At 43.3% G+C, this 22,312-nt stretch overlaps 1 protein-coding gene across 1 annotated transcript in view; it reads left to right on the top strand.

Annotated features, from left to right (window-relative positions):
• Positions 1-22,084, top strand: part of LOC121580899 (laminin subunit gamma-1) — an 88,653-nt gene extending 66,569 nt beyond the window's left edge. The window contains exons 3-28 of the mRNA XM_041896063.2: positions 590-720; positions 3,040-3,209; positions 3,888-4,076; positions 5,364-5,481; positions 5,930-6,028; positions 8,854-8,990; positions 9,191-9,313; positions 9,517-9,706; positions 9,930-10,042; positions 10,764-10,985; positions 11,495-11,683; positions 12,043-12,288; positions 13,129-13,282; positions 13,517-13,659; positions 13,940-14,118; positions 14,331-14,487; positions 14,869-15,074; positions 15,441-15,520; positions 15,808-15,945; positions 16,120-16,264; positions 18,210-18,359; positions 18,971-19,085; positions 19,347-19,546; positions 19,893-20,051; positions 20,549-20,648; positions 20,877-22,084. Coding sequence (XP_041751997.2) covers positions 590-720; positions 3,040-3,209; positions 3,888-4,076; positions 5,364-5,481; positions 5,930-6,028; positions 8,854-8,990; positions 9,191-9,313; positions 9,517-9,706; positions 9,930-10,042; positions 10,764-10,985; positions 11,495-11,683; positions 12,043-12,288; positions 13,129-13,282; positions 13,517-13,659; positions 13,940-14,118; positions 14,331-14,487; positions 14,869-15,074; positions 15,441-15,520; positions 15,808-15,945; positions 16,120-16,264; positions 18,210-18,359; positions 18,971-19,085; positions 19,347-19,546; positions 19,893-20,051; positions 20,549-20,648; positions 20,877-21,133 — 4,110 coding nt within the window. The 3' untranslated portion in view covers positions 21,134-22,084. The remainder of the gene's footprint in view (positions 1-589; positions 721-3,039; positions 3,210-3,887; positions 4,077-5,363; positions 5,482-5,929; positions 6,029-8,853; positions 8,991-9,190; positions 9,314-9,516; positions 9,707-9,929; positions 10,043-10,763; positions 10,986-11,494; positions 11,684-12,042; positions 12,289-13,128; positions 13,283-13,516; positions 13,660-13,939; positions 14,119-14,330; positions 14,488-14,868; positions 15,075-15,440; positions 15,521-15,807; positions 15,946-16,119; positions 16,265-18,209; positions 18,360-18,970; positions 19,086-19,346; positions 19,547-19,892; positions 20,052-20,548; positions 20,649-20,876) is intronic.
• The last annotated feature ends 228 nt before the right edge of the window (positions 22,085-22,312 follow it).

Genomic DNA, 22,312 nt, shown 5'->3' on the forward strand with positions numbered 1-22,312 from the left:
CATTTCTTTGTCAGTGGGCAAACGTACAAAATCAGCAGGGGATCAAATACTTTTTTCCCTCACTGTATGCTATTATTTATTCTAAACCTGCATGTGTGGAAGAGAACAGAGAATCTTATAGATGTTACTCTATGGTTTCCAACTTTCTTGGTATTACTGCCTGAGTGATCTTCTGTTGCTTACACCGGATTTGTCTTCTGCTGTAATTCTAAACAAGCAAACAAAAGGCTTCCATATCTTCTGATTCCAGAACCAGTCTGATTCTTTGAGAATGTCTGAGGTTTGGTTTAGATTAGTTTGGCTGTATTTATTTTTCTTCTAAACAGCTGCACTAGGACCAGGGATAGGGCTAAATCTCTCATTTTTTAAATGTAACCCTTCAACCCGATAAGAATTCCTTTTACGTCAAACAAACCTATCGTGCAGTTCACTTTGGAATCTCCAATCCTCTCTCCCTTTTCTCATCCGTCAAGCAAAGTTGTAAGTTAATAACTCTCCATACGTATTTAGCAGGCAAGGCCTGGCAGACGTTTTTATAGAGTCTGACCTGGCTGCATTTTAACACTGTGTCCTTTTGTATTTTTTTCAGGAATGGGTGACAGCCACAGATATCAAAGTGACCCTGAACAGGCTCAACACATTCGGAGATGAAGTTTTCAATGATCCCAAGGTCCTGAAATCCTACTACTATGCTATCTCAGACTTTGCAGTGGGAGGAAGGTGAGAGTGGTTCCCTCTGCATTATGCTATCTCTATCTTGCAACAGCTGTTGGCAGCTTCCACTGCCTGGCTTTTCCCTTGTGCACAGATTATTTTCTTTTCTTTTACCAATACCATTGAATATAGCAATTTCACACACACACACACACACACACACACAAATATATTTTCTATGAATAATTAATTGTACACGTTTTTAATTTGGTGTTGTCTACTAGAAATGTTAGCATAAAAAGGAAAAATGACAGCAAATAATTTATTCCTATAAAATTCCTTTAAAGGATGAGGCCCTGTCTGTTAGCCACACAGCGTGTTTTCTTTAGTGCAGATTCACAAAAAAAAAAAAATGGGGATGAGTATATGGAATGTCTACAAGGATAGGATTCAGTCTGTTGGATTAAAGAAAAAAAGTATAATTCACGATCATTATCAAACCTCAAGTGCTGACAACAAAGATGTTTTTGTCTGGGTGGTGTTAGCTAAATCAATCATCTAAAGTAGCATAGTCTGTTGACTTCAGATCAAGTTCATATCACATATCTGGCCCCATTTTACTTTGTGTGGGTTCATTCTCAGGGGCTCAACCAAAAAATATCCCTCCCAAGTTTTGAACTGAAAAGCCAGAAGAGAAGAGAAGAGAAGAGAAGAGAAGAGAAGAGAAGAGAAGAGAAGAGAAGAGAAGAGAAGAGAAGAGAAGAGAAGAGAAGAGAAGAGAAGAGAAGAGAAGAGAAGAGAAGAGAAGAGAAGAGAAGAGAAGAGAAGAGAAGAGAAGAGAAGAGAAGAGAAGAGAAGAGAAGAGAAGAGAAGAGAAGAGAAGAGGGGATCAGACACTTATTTTTTATTTAACCTTTATTTAACTAGGCAAGTCAGTTAAGAACAAATTCTTATTTACAGTGACGGCCTACACCGGCCAAACCGCCCTATGGGACTCCCAATCACGGCTGGTTGTGATACAGCCTGGAATCGAACCAGGGTGTCTGTAGTGACGCCTCAAGCACTGAAATGCAGTGCCTTAGACCGCTGCGCCACTCGGGAGCCAAGTGTTAAACTGCCCCCTTGCCGCTGCAGTGTCTTTTCACCTTAATCTGTTTTGAAATATAGAGCAGATTTCCATTACACAGCCACATTGTTGGCATTCCTGCTTGGGAGTTCTGGATTACAGTGCACAGAAACCGGAATGGGGCGGGCCCCGATATGACGACAGAGTTGAGTCCAAAGACCAAGCCGGGCCAAGCTCTGGTGTAGTAGGACTACTCTCCACCTGTCAGGGCACCAAGTTCACTGTCCACCGGTCAGCCATGTCAACACTTCTACCAGCTAGCCTATATATCTGGCTGATTGTACAGATACTACAAAATGGAAAAGACAGTGAGAGAGGTTTGCTTTGGTTTTTTAGATGAACAAACAGCCTATTCTGTTTAATAGGCCCCTAATGCTTCCTTCCTGTTGTCACTTTTTCCACACTTCGCTGCCAAGGAACACCTGAAACAATACCCAAAGGTTGCTGCCATGCAAATCTTCTCTTGTTCGGAAGGGCTCTGTCGAGGTGTCTCAGGTGGAGAATGTTCAACCCTTCTGCATTGGGCAAACACCATGGAGTTATCAGACCAAATAAAACTCTCCCAGTGTCAAAATTGATTTGGCTAAAGGTGTAATAGGAATGTATTTGTTGATGGATCATGAAGTCAAATTATATTTAAGTGTTTTTGGTGATTTCCAACAACACAAACTTAGAGTAATGACTTAAAAAACAAAAACAAGATGTAGGCTACAAATAGTGGTGTGTTATAGATGGGCCTAGATGGAGTCCACATTGACGTCAAAGTTGCTGCTATCTGTCAAATGCTGATTTTAGATGAATACCTATTTGTAGAAGATTGTAAATATAACCATGCTGCTATCATGTGATAACAGGTCACCCACTTAAAAAAGCTTGCATACAAAGGACAAAGGTGACTGACTTATATGATTGCACTGGAAATCAGTGCAGCTGATATACCATATGGTTGGAGTGTTAGACTGTTTAACCAAGTAATCACGTCTGTTAGGTTAATCAATAACTGAGTCCCAGTCGATGCTTACAGTCCGGTCCTCTAAGACCAGAGCAAAAGACCACTGGTCAGAGACCATATTCATAAAGCGTCTCAGAGTAGGAGTACTGATCTAGGATCAGTTTTTGCCAATTACATCATAATGAATAATATGACGTAGATAGCGGGGACTTGATCCTCCTACTCTTAGAGGCTTTGTGAATACGGCCCAGATGTTTGAATTGTGCGTTGTAACTCTCATGATGACTAACAGACTCCACTGTTCCAGGTGCAAGTGCAACGGCCATGCGAGTGAGTGTGTGAAAAACAACGGTTTCGTCAAGCCGGTTTGCAACTGCAAGCACAACACGGAGGGCGATGACTGCAATGTGTGCAAGCCATTCTACAACGACCGTCCCTGGAGGAGAGCTACAGCCAATAACCCTAACGAGTGTCTGCGTAAGTCAGTCCCATGCCGTCCCTAATGGCACCCTTTTCCCTATGTAGTGCTTTACTTTTGACCAGAGCTCTATGGGCCCTAGTAGGGGCCCTGGTCAAAAGTAGTGCACTACATAGGGAATAGGATACCATTTGGGACACAGACCAAGAGATTAGTGTCTGCTTAAGTCCCAAAGCAAGGGATCCTTCCTGTTTCTGTGCAGGCCAGGCCAGGCAGACATTAATATCATACTGCAAATGCATAACTAATTTGGTTCAGAACAGTCCACACCCCACTTCTCACACTCAATTCCACACCCACCTCAATCTGCTTCAGGCCACATAATCTGCCATTTAGGGAAAAGTACACCTGATATGTAAAATGTGCCAAATGAAATGCCCCACCTTTTAATGCAGGGAAGATTCAGTATGATATTTCTGTTCCATATTGGTATCTGTCTCTACCACCTCCTTTCCCCTATACAGTACCTATACATTGAACCCATACATATGTTGTCCCTAAAACGGTATGGTGTTTACCAAAGCCTGGTATGGCAAATTTGCTTTTCCCACTCTGAAATCCGGCAGTTTAAATTCTACTGCTCCCTCCCCAATATACACATACATTGATCTCACCCACACATTGTCCTTTAAATTTGAATGGGATAAACTAATGGCTACTTTTGCTGATGTTCCCAGCGTGCAACTGTAATGGCAAGAGTGCAGAGTGCTACTTTGACCCTGAGCTGTACCGTGCCACTGGCCACGGAGGACACTGCCGCAACTGTGCCGACAACACTGACGGGCCCAACTGTGAGCGCTGCCTGGACAACTACTACAGAGACGGATCTGGCACCCGCTGCCTGCCCTGCAGCTGCAACCCAGTAGGTGAGTGTCTGGGGTCTATACCAATAAATACTTATGTGCATCCAAAATGGCACTCTATTCCCTACATAGTGCACTACTTTTGACCAGAGGGTTATGGGCTCTGATCAAAAGTTGTGCGCTACATAGGGAATAGGGTGCCATTTGGAACGTAGACTTACTGTTTCTATTAGGGTTAAAGGATAAGTACAGTATGAAGCCAGGCTTTGTTGTGAAGGGACTGCCCTTGGTGCTGTTTTATGGGATTCAGCGACGAACCACAAGTCTTAATTAGGGCTGGGAATTGCCAGGGACCTCACAATACGATACTATCACGATACTTAGGTGCTGATACGATATGTATTGCAATTCTCACGATTCTATATGTATTGCAATTTGATACTGCAATTTTATTGCAATTTGATGTTCCAAACATATTGTTCCATATACTGTATGTCTGCTGCAGACAGACAAAAGAGAGCGTGAGAAAATTTGTTTTGATCAGTCATGGAAATAAAAGCGCTGAAAACATGTTGACTCACTATTTAAGAAAAAGGGAGAACAAGCTATAGGATGAAAAATACTGCCGTTTTGGCACAGGTTCAGCCGACTAGCACTAGCTACCTAGCAACAAAAAATATATATATATACTTTGAGTCAAATGTTGTCCAAAATAATATCTTGATAAGTAACTACTGATTCCCCCAATCACTGGTCTTAATGTTTCATTAAATACTGTTTCAATTGGGGTAAAAAGAGAACTACAAATAAAAAAAACATGTCACATGCACCGAATACAACAGGTGTAGACCTTACTGTGAAATGCTTACTTACAAGCCCTTAACCAACAATGCAGTTCAAGAAATAGTTAAGAAAATATTTACTAATAAACTAAAGTAAAAAATTAAATAAAAAGTGACACAAGAAAATTACATAACAATAACGAGGCTATATACAGCATGAAGGTAGGCTTTGTTTTGTAGTGCTGTGGGTTACGGTTTTATTGGATTGAGAGACGAACCCCAAGTCTTAATAGGTTACAGCTGCGGTTGTCGCCAGTATGTTACGTTTCATACATCCTCTGCTCTGTAACCTCATATGCTACCTTATTGTGCAATGTTTAACCTAATGAAAATCACTGCAAAACACATGTGACATCGATACCACTTTAGCTGCCAATACGTGTTATTAGAACAAGACTGTCCACATGTGGTGTGAATTAAACCATGATTGCCTGCATGTGTGTAGCAGTGTGTTGAAATGATGAACTGAGGTTGATCTGTGCTTCTTCCTCTTCCTCTCTACTGCCAGGCTCTCTGGCCACTCAGTGTGACAACACGGGACGCTGCAGCTGTAAACCAGGTGTGATGGGGGACAAGTGTGACCGCTGCCAACCTGGCTTCCACACCTTGACCGAAGCAGGCTGCAGGTATAAACCAGCACTAACAAGCCAATCACTCTTGCCAGCCACTCAGCTACATGTCATATTTATATTTTTACTGCTCCAGATCAAACAATCTTAACGTTTTATTATGGTTCGTTCGGATGTATTTATCGTTTGCGCTTCATGTGTTTATTTGGGAGTGAGATGGAGCCCGTCAATTTTGGAGTGTATCCCAAATGGGACCCTACTCCCAATATAGTGCACTACTTTTGACCAGGGCGCTGGTCAAAGGTAGTGCACTATAGAGGGAATAGGATACCATTTTGGATGCAGTTTGGAGTTCTGTGCCAGGCCAGCAATGGTCCTTTTACTTTAAGTCAGGATATAAACAGGCTCGCAGCAGGCCTGCTTTAGATGGTGGCTGTCAGATCCATGCTGTTTATGTGAATGGCTGTGCTTCCCCTCTCCCCTCCCCCATCCCTCTGCTCTCCAGACCTTGCTCCTGTAACCCTTCCGGAAGCACACAGGAGTGTGATGTCCAGACAGGCCGTTGCCAGTGCAAGGACAACGTGGAGGGCTTCAGCTGTGACAGGTCAGCGTCAGACCTACTCGGTCTCTCCGCCACAGGGATTCATTACACAGACACACACACACCACAGAGGGACAGTACACACAAAAACATGATTTCCTTATACCGAAAAGACACGGTGTCTTTTCAGTTAGGAATGTCTTTGTCTGGGAATATTTATGGATTTAGAGTGAAACAGGGTTGCAAAAGTCACTTAGGCAGTGAAATACGAGTTGGCTCCATTCAGCTAGTGCAACACAGTTTGCGGTATTGTTCATTGGGGAGGGAAACTGTTTTAAAGCTACTTCGCATTGCAGCATTTCAGCTCCTCTTCTGTTATGACATCCTTAGGTTAAACTACAGATGTTTAAAAGCAGCCCCTGACACACAGAAACACAGGAGAGTACCCCTCTCTCAGTGAAAGAATGCTCTGTATGTGTGCAAAATGGAATTAGACCGGCCACATGGCTCCCCTAGCAGCGAAGGAGAAAATAGCCCATAGATAGCTCACTCCTCCCCACTGAGACAGACTGGCAGCCAGGCCTTCTATGGCTTCTCCCAAGCCCAGTCAGTCACCACTGCCTTGTCTGCTGCCTGGAACAGTCTTCCCTCTGCCTTTGTGCAATGGCCACCACCTAACCCCCTCTCATCCCTCTACCCCAGATCTCCCACCCCCAACAACAGCACCTTTCCCCTCCACAACCCCAGCTCCACAGATGCTGGTGGGTGTAACATTCCTCCCAGCCACCCAGCTGGGTCACAGATGGAATTAATGATCCCCCCCAGTGTGGATGCATCCCAAATAGCACCCTATTCCCTATAATGTGGCCTGGTCAAAAGTAATACACTATATAAGGAATAGGATGCCATTTGGGACACATACAGTTTGTCAGATGCTGCATGGTCACTCACAACAAGAGACTGAAATTACAGACCGGTGTTTGTCTGTCTGCCTTTTAGGCGACAGCAGTTTCACAGTCTAATAAATTGTCATTCTCCCTGGCTGTCATTCGATTAAACTGTCAACGCATTTTAATCTCTGTTGAAATGTATACCCATATCATATGAGGACGAGAAAGGCGATATGGGACTCATTATAGAATATAGCCCACGCCTCAAACTGAATGTCAATAGTTTCACATACAGTGCCTTCAGAAAGTATTCGTACCCCTTGACTTATTCCACATTTTGTTGTTACAGCCTGAATTCAAAATTGATGAAATATATTTTTTTTCTCTCACCCATCTACAGACAATACCCCATAATGACAAAGTGAAAACATGTTTTGAGACATTTTGGCAAATTTATTGAAAATGAAATAGAGAGAAATCTAATTTACATAAGTATTCACACCCCTGAGTCAATACATGTTATAATCACCTTTGGTAGCGATTACACCTGTGATTATTTCTGGGTAAGTCTCGGAGAGCATTGCACACCTGGATTGTACAATATTTGCATTTAAAAACATGTTTTATTCTTCAAGCTCTGTCAAGTTGGTTGTTGATCATTGCTAGACAGCTATTTTCAAGTCTTGCCATAGCTTTTCAAGTAGATTTAAGTCAAAACTGTAATTCGGCCACTCAGGAACATTCAATGTCTTGGTAAGCAACTCCAGTGTATATTTGGCCTTGTGTTTTAGGTTATTGTCCTGCTGAAAGGTGAATTCATCTCCCTATGTCTGGTGGAAAGCAGACTGAACCAGGTTTTACTCTAGGATTTTGCCTGTGCTTAGCTCCATTCCGTTTCTTTTTTTATCCTGAAAAACTCGCTAGTCCTTAACGATTACAAGAATACCCATAACATAATTGAGCCACCACTATGCTTGAAAATATGGATAGTGGTACTCAGTAATGTGTTGTATTGGATTTGCCCCAAACATAACACTTTGTATTCAGGACAAAAAGTTTAATTGCTTTGCCACATTTTTTGCAGTGTTACTTTAGTGCCTTGTTGCAAACAGGATGCATGTTTTGGAATATTTTATTATGTACAGGCATCCTTCTTTTCACTCTGTCAATTAGGTTAGTATTGTCGAGTAACTGCAATGTTGTTGTTGATCCATCCTCAGTTTTTTCCTATCACAGCCATTCAACTCTTAACTGTTTTAAAGTCACCATTGGCCTCATGGTGAAATCCCTGAGCGGTTTCCTTTCTCTCCGGCAACTGAGTTATGAAGGACGCGTGTATCTTTGTAGGGACTGGGTTTATTAATAAACCATCCAAAGTGTAATTGATAACGTCACCATGCTCAGATATTCATTTGTAGTTTTACCCATCTACCAATAGGTGCCCTTCTTTGCAAGGTATTGGAAAACCTCCCTGGTCTTTGTGGTTGAATCTGTGTTTGAAATTCACTGCTCGACTGAGGGACCATACAGATAATTGTATGTGTGGTGTACAGAGACGAGGTAGTCATTCAAAAATCATGTTAAAAACAATTATTGCACACAGTCCATGGAACTTATTATGTGGCTTGTTAAGCAAACGTTTACTCCTGAACTTATTTAGGCTTGCCATAACAAAGGGGTTGAATACTTATTGACTCGAGACAGTTCAGCTTTTCATTTGTAATTAATTAGTAAACATTTCGAAAAACACAATTCCACTTTGACATTATGGCCAGTGACACAGAATCTCAATTTAATCCATTTTAAATTCAGGCAGTAACACAACAAAATGTGGAAAAGGTCAACGGGTGTTTTACCTCCGTTTTATACAGTTAACTTTTTATGAAATCAATTAACTATATGTTGACTATCTACAGTATTTGCAGATTTAGACTTACCCATTGCTCATATCCATTTTTATGGAAGTTGCTATTAAAAGGCAAATGTGGTTTATTTTAGGTGTAAGCTGGGCTACTTCAACATGGACCCCCAGAACCCTCAGGGTTGCACTCCATGCTTCTGCTTCCAGCACTCCTCTGTCTGTGACAGCGCTGAAGGCTACAGCATCGACACCGTCTCCTCCACCTTCGACAGAGGTGAGCCCATTTTCACCTTTTCATTATGGGCTGTTCTGGCTCGGACAAGGCTTTGATTTTATTAAGCTGGAGTAAGTTTCTAGAAATATTCAGAAAGTATGCAAATATCACTTAAGTTTTGGTACATTCGGAGAGGTTGTTGTGATGTAAAGATATGACTTCATAGAATTGAATGTAACAAACATGAAACCTGTTCCTAGATGATGAGCAGTGGACAGGCCAGCAGCGTGACGGCTCCAGTGTTTCAGTCCAGTGGTCCGCTGGTGGAGAGGAGATCTCCCTCATCTCCGAAGACTACTTCCCCATGTACTTTGTGGCTCCAGGTACTGTGTGACTGACACTAACTCAAATACTTTTATTGTGAAAGAGGCTTTCTTTTTCTTCTACTATTTGAATAATTCATTGGAGTGAGCCTATGGGGAAACTGTGATTGCCCCAAAGACCAATGGGAGATGGTGTCTTATCTAAATTGTGGTGACTTTGTTGAAGTGATTTTATCAAGTATTTTCTTATCTCATTACTGTAGAGAGGTTCCTGGGCAATCAGCTGCTGAGCTACGGCCAGAACCTCACCCTGAACTTCCGGGTGGACAGGAGAGACACGCGCCTCTCAGCTGAGGATGTGGTTCTGGAGGGGGCTGGCCTCAGAGTGGCTGTGCCTCTCATTGCTCAGGGAAATGCTTATCCTGGAGAGAACATGCAGACATTTGTATTCAGGTGGGTGGAAATCATACAACCGTAACCCAGAGATGTGTATAGAATACCAGCACAACAAAAGTTAATCATTTGAAGTATGAAAGGTTACTTTTTACAGCATATTCTGTGGTAATAACATAATGTAGAAATTGTCACATAGAAAGCAAACGCATAAAAAAAGTTGTCTTATGTTATCTGATGTTGTGAATGCCCCACTAACTGTGTTCTGGTTTTTTTCTGTCAGGCTCCACGACAGCACAGACTACCCCTGGAGGCCCACCCTCACTCACTCAGAGTTCCAGAAGCTTCTGCACAATCTGACGTCCATCAAGATCCGTGGCACCTATAGCGAGAGAAGTATGCACCCACTCTTCCACCTCACCTCATTTCACTATGTAAACCATACATACATCCTGGTTCAGGGCCTGTTTTCATAAAGTATCTCAGAGTAGGAGTACTGATCTATAATCATGTTTCCCCGGTCCATATAATCTTATGTATTATGATCTAAAACACAAAAAAACTGATCCTAGATCAGCACTGCTACTTAGAGACGCTTTATGAAATAGGCCCAGGACTACAGTAGTATCTGTAGGATTGGACCATGACAAGCAGCATGTTAGGTAGGTCTAGTGAACTGATAAGCTTGGATTTCATATCCTTTTATCAGTTCTGAGGACATCTCTCAGCTAATCACGGAGAGGATTTTGAAACTCCTTTCTAGTCATAATATTAGTGCGCAGGTAATGGCTGAATTTTTCTCATTTCCCCTAAAGACACAACGTGGTGATGTTTTCCCCTGTTATTGAAGTCATCAGATCCTCTCAGAACAAATATCCAGATAACTCTAAGGACAAAGACATAGTAATATTCAGTTACCCCACTACTTTAGACATGACCAATGAGGCCTAATCAATGCAATAAAAATGAAAAGCTGGGAGACAAGAATGTTGGTGGTCGGTCTGTATCTTTGATTCCATGTTCACAACAGTGGGCAAGTCACTTTGGTCACCGTTTCGGCCTAGTGGCCTTTCTCAAGACAAGATGCATGATCTAATCAATGCTCATCGTTCCCCAGGTGCTGGTTACCTTGACGATGTGAAGCTGATCACGGCGAGGAGAGGTCCCGGGAGCCCGGCTCGCTGGGTAGAGAAGTGTACCTGCCCTCAGGGCTACGTGGGACAGCACTGTGAGAGGTGCGCCCTGGGATACAGGAGGAGTAGACCAGACCTAGGGCCCTTCAGTTCCTGTGATGCTTGCAACTGTAATGGACACAGTGACAAGTGCAACCCCGACACAGGTCAGTGCAATGACAATGACAGTCCCAAATGGCAGACTATTCCCTATGTAGTGCACTACTTTAGAGCAGGGCCCATAGGGAAACGACAAAGCCCAGAGGAGTAGGGGTTAGAGACGAGTCCTCAATCACCACATGACTGGTTGGGTAAATGTCCCAGACAGGAGTCATGCAGTGGACTTGGGCCCTACTGTATTTTTATCTGCTATGGCTATGGCTAATTGTGTCTGTGTTTGGAACCGTGGAATGTTCAACATTAAATGTCCTCTTTTATAGTAGAGTGGAACAGAACAGAGATTAACAGATCACACTAACGTCAGCCAGTAATAACACTCTGCTATAAAGAGATGTATCTGTGTGCCCAATGGTTTAAAACATGACTGATGGGCAGCCTACTCTCTCCTCATCTACTCTAAAGATGTGTCTGGATGGAAAACTCTCATCTGTCTTAGACTCCCCTCTGCTGGCTGCTAAAGACATGACGTGTGTGTTTTTGACGTGTCTGTTTGAAGGGATGTGTGACTGCGGACACAACACAGCTGGGCTCAGTTGTGAGAGGTGTAAAGATGGATACTATGGAGACTCCACTGTGGGGAGTTCCAGCGACTGCAAACCCTGCCCCTGCCCCGGAGGATCCACTTGTGCTGTTGTGCCCAAGACCAAGGAGGTTGTCTGCACCAACTGTCCTACTGGAACCACAGGTAATAATAAATGATTTGGTGTACACTTTTTTTATTAAACATATAAATAATCTGGGATTGAGACAGACGATCGACTTTACAGTTAACCCACTTTGTAGAAACATAGAACCACGAGTAATTAGAACTGGTTGGAGTACTCTGTTGATTTGTTTTGAATGTCTTTAAAAATACTTGTTTAATTATTACTATTCATTCCCAAAATGTTAGTGTAAACAGTTAAAAACATAAATAATTTTCCAAAGTGTCTTTATTGTATGTGCTTATTTCTCTATTTAGTTTAGAAGTTGTTGGTATGGAAGCTTATATTCACATATATTCATAATCATGTAATCCAAACTATGAATTGCGTCTTTCCCCAGGCAAGCGCTGCGAGCTGTGTGATGATGGTTTCTTCGGAGACCCCCTGGGGGAGAATGGGCAGGTAAGGGTGTGTCGGGCCTGTAAGTGTACCGACAACATCGACCCCAACGCTGTGGGCAACTGTGACAGAGAGACCGGGGAGTGCCTCAAGTGTATCTACAACACAGATGGCTTCTTCTGCGACCGCTGCAGAGAGGGCTTCTATGGAAACCCTCTGGCCACCAACCCCAACGACAAGTGCAAACGTAAGACGAGAAAATGACGACCAGCATGACCCTCCTGTATTAATGTGTGTCTCTTCCCCCTCCTGTATTAACGGGTGTCTCTTCCCCCTCCTGTATTAACTGGTGTCTCTTCCCCCTCCTGTATTAACGGGTGTCTCTTCCCCCTCCTGTATTAACGGGTGTCTCTTCCCCCTCCTGTATTAACGGGTGTCTCTTCCCCCTCCTGTATTAACTGGTGTCTCTTCCCCCTCCTGTATTAACTGGTGTCTCTTCCCCCTCCTGTATTAACAGGTGTCTCTTCCCCCTCCTGTATTAACGGGTGTCTCTTCCCCCACCTGTATTAACGGGTGTCTCTTCCCCCTCCTGTATTAACGGGTGTCTCTTTCCCCTCCTGTATTAACGGGTGTCTCTTCCCCCTCCTGTATTAACGGGTGTCTCTTTCTCCTCCTGTATTAACGGGTGTCTCTTCCCCCTCCTGTATGAACGGGTGTCTCTTCTCCCCTCCTGTATTAACGGGTGTCTCTTCTCCCCTCCTGTATTAACGGGTGTCTCTTCCCCCTCCTGTATTAACGGGTGTCTCTTCCCCCTCCTGTATTAACGGGTGTCTCTTCCCCCTCCTGTATTAACGGGTGTCTCTTCACCCACCTGTATTAACGGGTGTCTCTTCACCCTCCTGTATTAACGGGTGTCTCTTCTCGCTCCTGTATTAATGGGTGTCTCTTCTCGCTCCTGTCCCCAAATAGACAAAGTGTTCTATTCCATTGTATCCTGTGTACAGTTCAGTTCCATGTACAATACAGAGATCATGCCGTGATGCTTGCCGTGTTAGCCATGGGTTTCTCTTGTCTCTCCTGTCCCCAGCCTGCTCCTGCTCTCTGTATGGCACAGTGGACAGACAGACCAGCTGTCCACAGGTCACAGGCCAGTGCCAGTGTTTCCCCCACGTCACCAACAGGGACTGCAGCACCTGTGAGCCTGGCTTCTTCAACCTGAAGAGCGGAACAGGCTGTGAAGGGTCAGTAACAGTAACCACTCTGCCAACACCTCAATATGGATATTTAGTATAAATATTTCTTAGTAGGAATAGAGGTCTATGAAGCTTTTACCTGACTGATTTTCATCACTGTACCTCAAATATCGATGTTTTCTTATTGGAAATAGAGGTCTGTAATACGATATCTGTCGTGTTTCGATCGCTGGTATGTTTCTAAGTTGAAATGTGCCTTGACGTTCTTTGATATCATGACAGATGCAACTGCAATCCTACTGGGTCCACCAACGGTCAGTGTGACATCGGTTCCGGTCAGTGTGAATGCCAGCCCGGTGTCACCGGTCAGCGCTGTGAACGCTGCGAGGTCAACTTCTTTGGATTCGGATCGTCAGGCTGCAAACGTACGCTTTCTCTTTCTTAAGTCTCTCTTTAATCTCTCTTTAACATGATGAAACTCTAAGAATGCGTCATAATGAGCCATGCAGCTGTGTGACTATATCACTTGAGTAGGTTGTGATATGGTCTAATGGGAAGAGAATATCATCATAACCTGAAGACTGTCTTACTGTATTTATTGTCATTATAGATTTTCAACCTGCACTCTGAAATCACACTCATATTTCAAGAGCCTCTTTAATTTTGGCCAGTTTCTCATTTCTCTCTCTTCTTCCTCTACTCCAGCGTGCGACTGCGACCCAGAGGGCTCCTCGACGGCCCAGTGTAAAGAAGATGGCCGCTGTGAGTGCCGTCCAGGCTTCGTGGGAGCCAGGTGTGACATGTGTGAGGAGAATTACTTCTACAACCGCTCTACTCCTGGCTGCCAGCAGTGTCCGTCCTGTTATTCCCTCGTCAGAGACAAGGTAAAGACTCTTGGTGTTGTTTTCATCAGTGGATTATTTTTGTCAATAAAGTTTAGTTCTAGTACACCATCTCTCTTCCTTCCTTTCCTGTCTCTCCACAGTCTCTGTCCAATAAACTTGAAAAATCCCCCAAAAAATATTTAAGAAAGTTGAGTGTGCTGTATAGCTGCATAGGCAACCACTCTAAACATTGTGGTATTACTCTTACATAGGTGAACCAGCAGAGACAGAAGCTGCATGACCTGCAGACTTTGATTGACAACCTGGGCTCCACGTCAGAGACTGTGAGTGACAAGGCGTTTGAGGACCGACTGAAGGAGGCAGAGAAAGCCATCATGGACCTACTGGAGGAGGCTCAGACCAGCAAAGGTACAAGCCTTGACCCTTTCGGGGATTTTATGATATTGAAATGTAATGTCTCGCTTGCTTGAAGGAATGCTGTTCTATTCAATAGCTGTTAGATGAAATTGATCATGTGAATTTTGTAGGACATAATGGATCAATCAAACAAACGTTAGGGGAATTTGATGGTGTCACTAGGTTGAAGCAATGCTGTTCTAGTCAACTAGAATTAGATCAAATGAATCATGAATTTGAGTTGTTTTTTTAAGATATTGGAAGATGGGTGTAACAGAGTGAAGGGTTGAGGCAGGGATTGAACCCCGGTCTCTGGGGCCGTACATGTACATATATACATGGGAGTATTTCCGCTCAGAATGGGAGTTGTGAATGCTGCTTTTGTTTTTTCAGATGTGGACAAAGGCCTGCTGGAGCGCCTGGGGAACCTGAACAACACACTGACCACTCAGTGGAATCGTCTGCAGAACATCAGGAACACCGTGGACAACACCGGAACCCAGGCCGACAAGGCCCGCAACCGGGTCCAAGACGCCGAGAACCTGATCGGCCGCGCCCGCGAGGAACTGGACAAGGCCAAGGATGCCATCAGCAAACTGGTGGGTCATCCTGTAATTAATTTAGAAAAATGTGACGTCAGTAACTAAAGATGCGTCCCAAATCGTACCCTATTCCCTATATAGTACACCACTTTTGCTCATAGGGCCCTGGTCAAAATTAGTGAATTATATAGGGAAAAGGATGCCATTTGGGATGCACCCTAAGACATTTGGAGCACTGATTGCATGATCTCACCGCATGATCTAATTTGGATGTAGTATATTTTTACTGTTACTATTCTTGTTGCATAAACCCTTAGTCCATGTTTGTTTCCAACCATAGCACAATGATGAATGCCTTCTTCCTGCATGAGAAAAACAACAGGAAGTTAATTGATTCCCTACTTTATTATTTTTCTCCTCCAGGACATCAAAGCACCCTCAATCACTGGAGATCCTAACAACATGACCCTTCTGGCAGAGGAGGCTCGCAATCTGGCCGACAAGTAAGGACTGTAGCTACAATGATGAAATAATTATGTTGTTCTCTGACATGTATTGCTCCATACAATCCACCCTGAGTTCCTGGATATGCAATTCTTCTTAGTGGAAGGGGGGAAAGTGCACACGCCAAATAATACAAAAAAATTATTGCTTTGTAATTACTTAGGCCTGTACACCCTATCACTTTTGATCTTATTATTTGATTATATTATTGCGCTGCAAGAAACCAAAAGACTGCTTTCTGCTTCGTCTATGAAAAACAAATCAAATCCCTCTTTTTCTTCTGCAGACATAAAATGGACGCGGATCAAATTGAGAAGATCGCCAAGGATGCCAACGACACGTCCACCAAGGCTCTCAACCTGCTGATGAAGACTCTAGATGGCGATGGCAAGACCAACCAAGACATTGATGAGCTCAACAGGAAGTATGTCACTGTCTGCAACAGCACCTTTCTGTGATTCCTGTCTCTCTCTCTCTCCTAAAATCTACAATGAAATCATACTAACGTTGATCCTGTCCGGAACATGTCTCATAAGCCAGTACAGGTTCAAATCCCCTCAACAGTTTTATAATTGAACTATCATGTTCATCCACTCAGGTACAATGAGGCAAAGGACCTGGCCAAGAACCTGGAGAAACAGGCCAACAAGGTGCATGCTGAGGCAGAGGAGGCAGGCGACAAAGCCCTGAAGATCTACGCTAACCTGACAAGCATGCCACCTTTCAACACCAAATCACTGGAGGTCAGTTACATGAAGTGACCGTAAACCTCTTTTAAGGGGAGACAGTGTCTCCATCCAAAACGGCACCCTGTTCTCTATATAGTGCACTACTGGTCAAAAATAGAGCACTAGAAAGGGAATAAGGTGCCATTTGGGACGAAGACACTATCATCAGGAATCATTTAATTTATTTTATGTATTAAACAAACCTTTGAAATACAGTGGGGGAAAAAAGTATTTAGTCAGCCACCAATTGTGCAAGTTCTTCCACTTAAAAAGATGAGAGAGGCCTGTAATTTTCATCATAGGTACACGTCAACTATGACAGACAAATTGAGAATTTTTTTTCCAGAAAATCACATTTGTAGGATTTTTAATGAATTTATTTGCAAATTATGGTGGAAAATAAGTATTTGGTCACCTACAAACAAGCAAGATTTCTGGCTCTCACAGACCTGTAACTTCTTATTTAAGAGGCTCCTCTGTCCTCCACTCGTTACCTGTATTAATGGCACCTGTTTGAACTTGTTATCAGTATAAAAGACACCTGTCCACAACCTCAAACAGTCACACTCCAAACTCCACTATGACCAAGACCAAAGAGCTGTCAAAGGACACCAGAAACAAAATTGTAGACCTGCACCAGGCTGGGAAGACTGAATCTGCAATAGGTAAGCAGCTTGGTTTGAAGAAATCAACTGTGGGAGCAATTATTAGGAAATGGAAGACATACAAGACCACTGATAATCTCCCTCGATCTGGGGCTCCACGCAAGATCTCACCCCGTGGGGTCAAAATGATCACAAGAAAATCCCAGAACCACACGGGGGACCTAGTGAATGACCTGCAGAGAGCTGGGACCAAAGTAACAAAGCCTACCATCAAAGCCTAACATCAGTAACACACTCAAATCCTGCAGTGCCAGACGTGTCCCCCTGCTTAAGCCAGTACATGTCCAGGCCCGTCTGAAGTTTGCTAGAGTGCATTTGGATGATCCAGAAGAGGATTGGGAGAATGTCATATGGTCAGATGAAACCAAAATATAACTTTTTGGTAAAAACTCAACTCGTCGTGTTTGGAGGACAAAGAATGCTGAGTTGCATCCAAAGAACACCATACCTACTGTGAAGCATGGGGGTGGAAACATCATGCTTTGGGGCTGTTTTTCTGCAAAGGGACCAGGACGACTGATCCGTGTAAAGGAAAGAATGAATGGGGCCATGTATCGTGAGATTTTGAGTGAAAACCTCCTTCCATCAGCAAGGGCATTGAAGATGAAACGTGGCTGGGTCTTTCAGCATGACAATGATCCCAAACACACTGCCCGGGCAACGAAGGAGTGGCTTCGTAAGAAGCATTTCAAGGTCCTGGAGTGGCCTAGCCAGTCTCCAGATCTCAACCCCATAGAAAATCTTTGGAGGGAGTTGAAAGTCCGTGTTGCCCAGCGACAGCCCCAAAACATCACTGCTCTAGAGGAGATCTGCATGGAGGAATGGGCCAAAATACCAGCAACAGTGTGTGAAAACCTTGTGAAGACTTACAGAAAACGTTTGACCTGTGTCATTGCCAACAAAGGGTATATAACAAAGTATTGAGAAACTTTTGTTATTGACCAAATACTTATTTTCCACCATAATTTGCAAATAAATTCATTAAAAATCCTACAATGTGATTTTCTGGATTTTTATTCTCATTTTGGCTGTCATATTTGATGTGTACCTATGATGAAAATTACAGGCCTCTCTCATCTTTTTAAGTGGGAGAACTTGCACAATTGGTGGCTGACTAAATACTTTTTTTCCCCACTGTATGTTCCCAGTCTTGAATAAGTGACAGGTTACACTTCAGAATCATTGAAAGGGTTTGTGTATCACAAGACATACATGTAAATGTAAAGGGCCATCAAGACATTACTGAAGTCGTTTCCAAGTCTTGAAAGATAACTTATCTTGACATCCGATTACAGGACGAAGCGAGCAAGATCAAGAAGGAAGCGTCTGACCTGGACAATCTGATTGACAAGACAGAGAAGGAGTACAACGACTTGAGGGACGACCTGAAAGGGAAGGAGTCTGAGGTCCGCAAGCTGCTGGAGAAGGGAAAGACTGAGCAGCAGGTAGGACAGGAGACCTTTACTTAGGGTTGCAAAGTTCCGATAACTTTCCCAAAATGTCCAGGTTTTCCAGAAATCCCAGTTGGAGGATTCCCAGATGTCCTGCTAATTCCCTCCTGATTCCAGCAATCTTCCAACCAGGATTTCAGGAAAACCAGGCAATTTTGAGAAAGTCGCCAGAATTTCACAACCCTACTTTTATTTTCTCTTTCTGGTGTCTATAACCTCTGAATAGATCTGTCTCATGTAGAGCTTGTGATGGTTTCACCCCCTTTGAAATAGCTAGGGTGTATCTCCGTTTAAGATTAGCGTTATCATGCCTCATTAAACAAGGCATGAAATTGAAAATGACCACATCGCTTATGTGACGAATTACCACAGCATTGATTGGCCTCTTCACTTGTTCAGCCACTAAGTATAGCGATAATGAGCAAGTCGTAAAGTCAGAATTATTCAAATTAATTTAGCTGTTTTGTCTATTTTTGTTGTACACTGACTGCGTCCCAAATGGCACCCTATTTCCTATAAACTGCACTACTTTTGACCAGAGCCCTATGGGGAATATGGTGCCATTTGTTACACAATGGAACTAATGACTGTATCTGTCCCTGAAGACTGCCGATCAGTTGCTGGCTCGTGCCGATGCTGCCAAGGCGCTGGCTGAGGAGGCTGCCAAGAATGGGAGGACCACCTACAAGGAGGCCCAAGACATTCTGGGAAATCTGAGAGGTACGTAGGAGCAGGACTGGTGGAGAGGCCAGGGAAAAGTCCCTTTCTGCCTGATAGTGGAGGTTTTATTCAGAATGGTGGGAGTGAAAACCATATCAAGACCACTATGCTTTAAACACAGTACATTTTGCCTCTCAGATGGATGTTAAAGAGAAAATACCATTATTGTATAAAATATGGTTATAGTATTGAGATATAGTGTATTTAATTTAGTTGTTTACTCAACCTTTCTTCTCATTGTCCTTGGTGCGTCCAACACAGACTTTGACAAGCGGGTGAATGACAACAAGACGGCAGCTGAGGACGCCATGAAGAGAATCCCAGAGATCAACGCTACCATCATCGCGGCCAATGAGAAGACCAAGCAGGCTCAGGGGGCGCTAGGCAACGCAGCTGCAGACGCCAAGGAGGCCAAGGGCAAGGCGGAGGAGGCAGAAAAGATAGCCAGCGCTGTGCAGAAGGTACATGATATTACTGGTATATTGTTGTATTATAGCGAGGTAATTTATGACCATTTATGCTACAGTCCTGAAATGACGTGGATGAAATCAGTGGTGGCCTCTTGATATAAACGTTGTGTCTCAGTAGATTAAATGTTTTGAAAATCAATTAATTTTGTGGTAATCTAATGTGATGTTTCACATAGAATAATAAACTCACTTTCAAACTGTCAACATGCACTAAGCCCCCTCTGTCCCCCTCTCATCTGATGTATCAAATAATAAACTATTCAACCTGTAAGAAGTTATATACCTACGTTCAAATTGTCAACATGCACTAATCCCCCTCTGTCTGTTCACCCCACAGGGTTCTGCTAAAACCAAGGCGGATGCAGAGAAGGCATTTGAGGACACAATGAAGCTGGATGGGGAGGTGAACGGCATGATGGACCAGCTGAGTGCAGCCGAGGCAGAGCTGGCCAAGAAGAAAGCTGAGGCCGACCAGGACATGATGATGGCTAGCATGGTGCGTGTTTGTCTGGTCGCATCCCAAATAGCACCTTATTCCCTGTGTAGTGCACTAATTTTGACCAGGGCCCAAAGGGCTCTCGTCAAAAGTAGTGCACCATATAGGGGAATAGGGTGCCATTTGGGATGCATATTCTGTGTCTAGGGCTCTGTTGTTTAAATCCAATGATATCATTAGATTCTCATAACCTTAGGAACCCAATACTTAGGAATTCCTAGAAGATCTCTTTAGGTTGGAAATCAGAGAGCTCTGAGAATGTTTGTGCATAGAAGCCGTCTACACAGAGCTTGAGTTGCTCAATGTTTGTAGTTCTTGTCAAAGTTGTTTAGACACATAAGAAACAGTGAGGCTAAACATTAAGCAATAGGAAGTGGATGAACACTACTGAGGGTTAAGGAAGTCTCACAAGTGTCTACTGAGTTACAACTGTTTATGTTCGTTGTGGTCTGGAATTCTGACTCTGACATGTCAACTATGTTGTTTTGGTATTTCAGGCATCAGACAATGCGAAGGAAGCGGAGGACAACGCCCGCAAAGCCAAGAGCGCTGTCAGGACCGTTCTCAATACCATCAACGACCTACTGAAGTCACTGGGTGAGTGATATTTGATTAAGCAAACTGGTTATTTCTGTGGAGGTAAGAATACAAGCAGGGATATAATTAAGTATTGTGATTTTATTTAATCATTGTTTCTGGCTTGTGCATTGTGTGTAACCAAACTATATTCCATCAGTCAGGGCTTTACTTGCACAAGTCAAAATGACTCTACTGACAGTCTTATATCATTGAGCTAAAGCTTACAGCTCCTCTGTCCCGGTTCAGGCAACATTGACAAGGTGGACCTGAGCAAGTTGGGCTTGATTGAGGGGTCGCTGAAGCAGGCCAAGGACAAGATGGCGAACAGCGACCTGGACCGCAAGCTGGCGGAGCTGAATGACGTGGCTAAGAGCCAGGAGGAGATGATCACCGACTACGACAGGCAGATCAGGGAGATCCGGTCCGACATCGCCAACCTCAACGACATCAAGAACACGTTACCTGGCGGCTGCTTCAACACCCCATCCCTAGAGCAACCTTAACCAACTCTCTCTCCACCCCCTGTACCCTCCTTCCTCATAGCACGTCTGTACCACTCCTTCCCACATCTAACACTCGGGCAGAATGCCACCTTTTTACCAAAATGTTTTTTTTTTGTCTTTTTTTTTTAACAAGAGAGAAGCCAAGTTTCATGGTTTTAAAGAAAGAGAAGAAGCAGCTTTGACATGCAGTAATGCAGAAACGTGAAATGAACTAAGGGCAGTCGACAAAAAAACGTGCATCCATTCTCCTTAGGTGCAGCAGGTTAGGAGAGGGGCTATACCTGGCTCCAGAGTAATGAAAACCCACATGCCTGCACCACCTCCAGACTGTTCCTACACTTCTACGTGGAGGACTGGTACACCGTCTTGTTTCATCACAACCTAAACCACCCCAACAGAGAAAACAAGGACAAATGTCCTCAGCCTTTTCGGATGGGTCTATGTGTCATATGATATACCTTTGTTTTTATTTGATATGGTATCAAACAAGTTATCCTTACCCATCATTCTAGACCCAAGGGCATGCTGGGAATGGTTTGTCTGTGAGATATTTTTTAGCTATAGGTATTGTGCAACTTCCAATACATATGTGCCATCCTTGGTGTTATCAATCATTTTGTTTTAAAAAACAAGCAGTGAAGGAATTCTCACAAGTTTATATCTTTGATTTGCCTCCATTCGCTTCCAAAGCTACATGGAGAAAGTATTCCTGTTATTATTACAAATGTTTACAGTATTCAACTCTACTACACATTCTGCTCCACACCCACATGAAATAACACTACAGTTAACTATAGAATACTACAGTACTTACTATAGAATTCTGTAAAAAAAAATACTGTAGTATACTATACTACATATTGTACTACAGCGTGTCCCAAACTCTGTCCTCTGGACACCAAGGGGTGCACGTTTTTGTTTTTGGCCCTAGCACTACACCGCTGATTCAAATAATCTACTCATTATCAAGCTTTGATTATTTGAATCAACTGTGTAGTGCTAGGGTTCCCCAGGACCGAGTTTGGGAAACGCTGCTGTAGTATATCTCGATCATTGGTAGTACTTACTATAGAATGTTGTAGTATACTGTAGAATACTATAGTAAATACTACAGTATACTACAGACCACAAAAACACTACAGTAATGTCTGCAAAAACACTACAGTAAATACTATAGTA

The sequence above is a fragment of the Coregonus clupeaformis genome, chromosome 14 (assembly GCF_020615455.1).
Source record: "Coregonus clupeaformis isolate EN_2021a chromosome 14, ASM2061545v1, whole genome shotgun sequence".
Classification (NCBI taxonomy): Eukaryota; Metazoa; Chordata; class Actinopteri; order Salmoniformes; family Salmonidae; genus Coregonus; species Coregonus clupeaformis.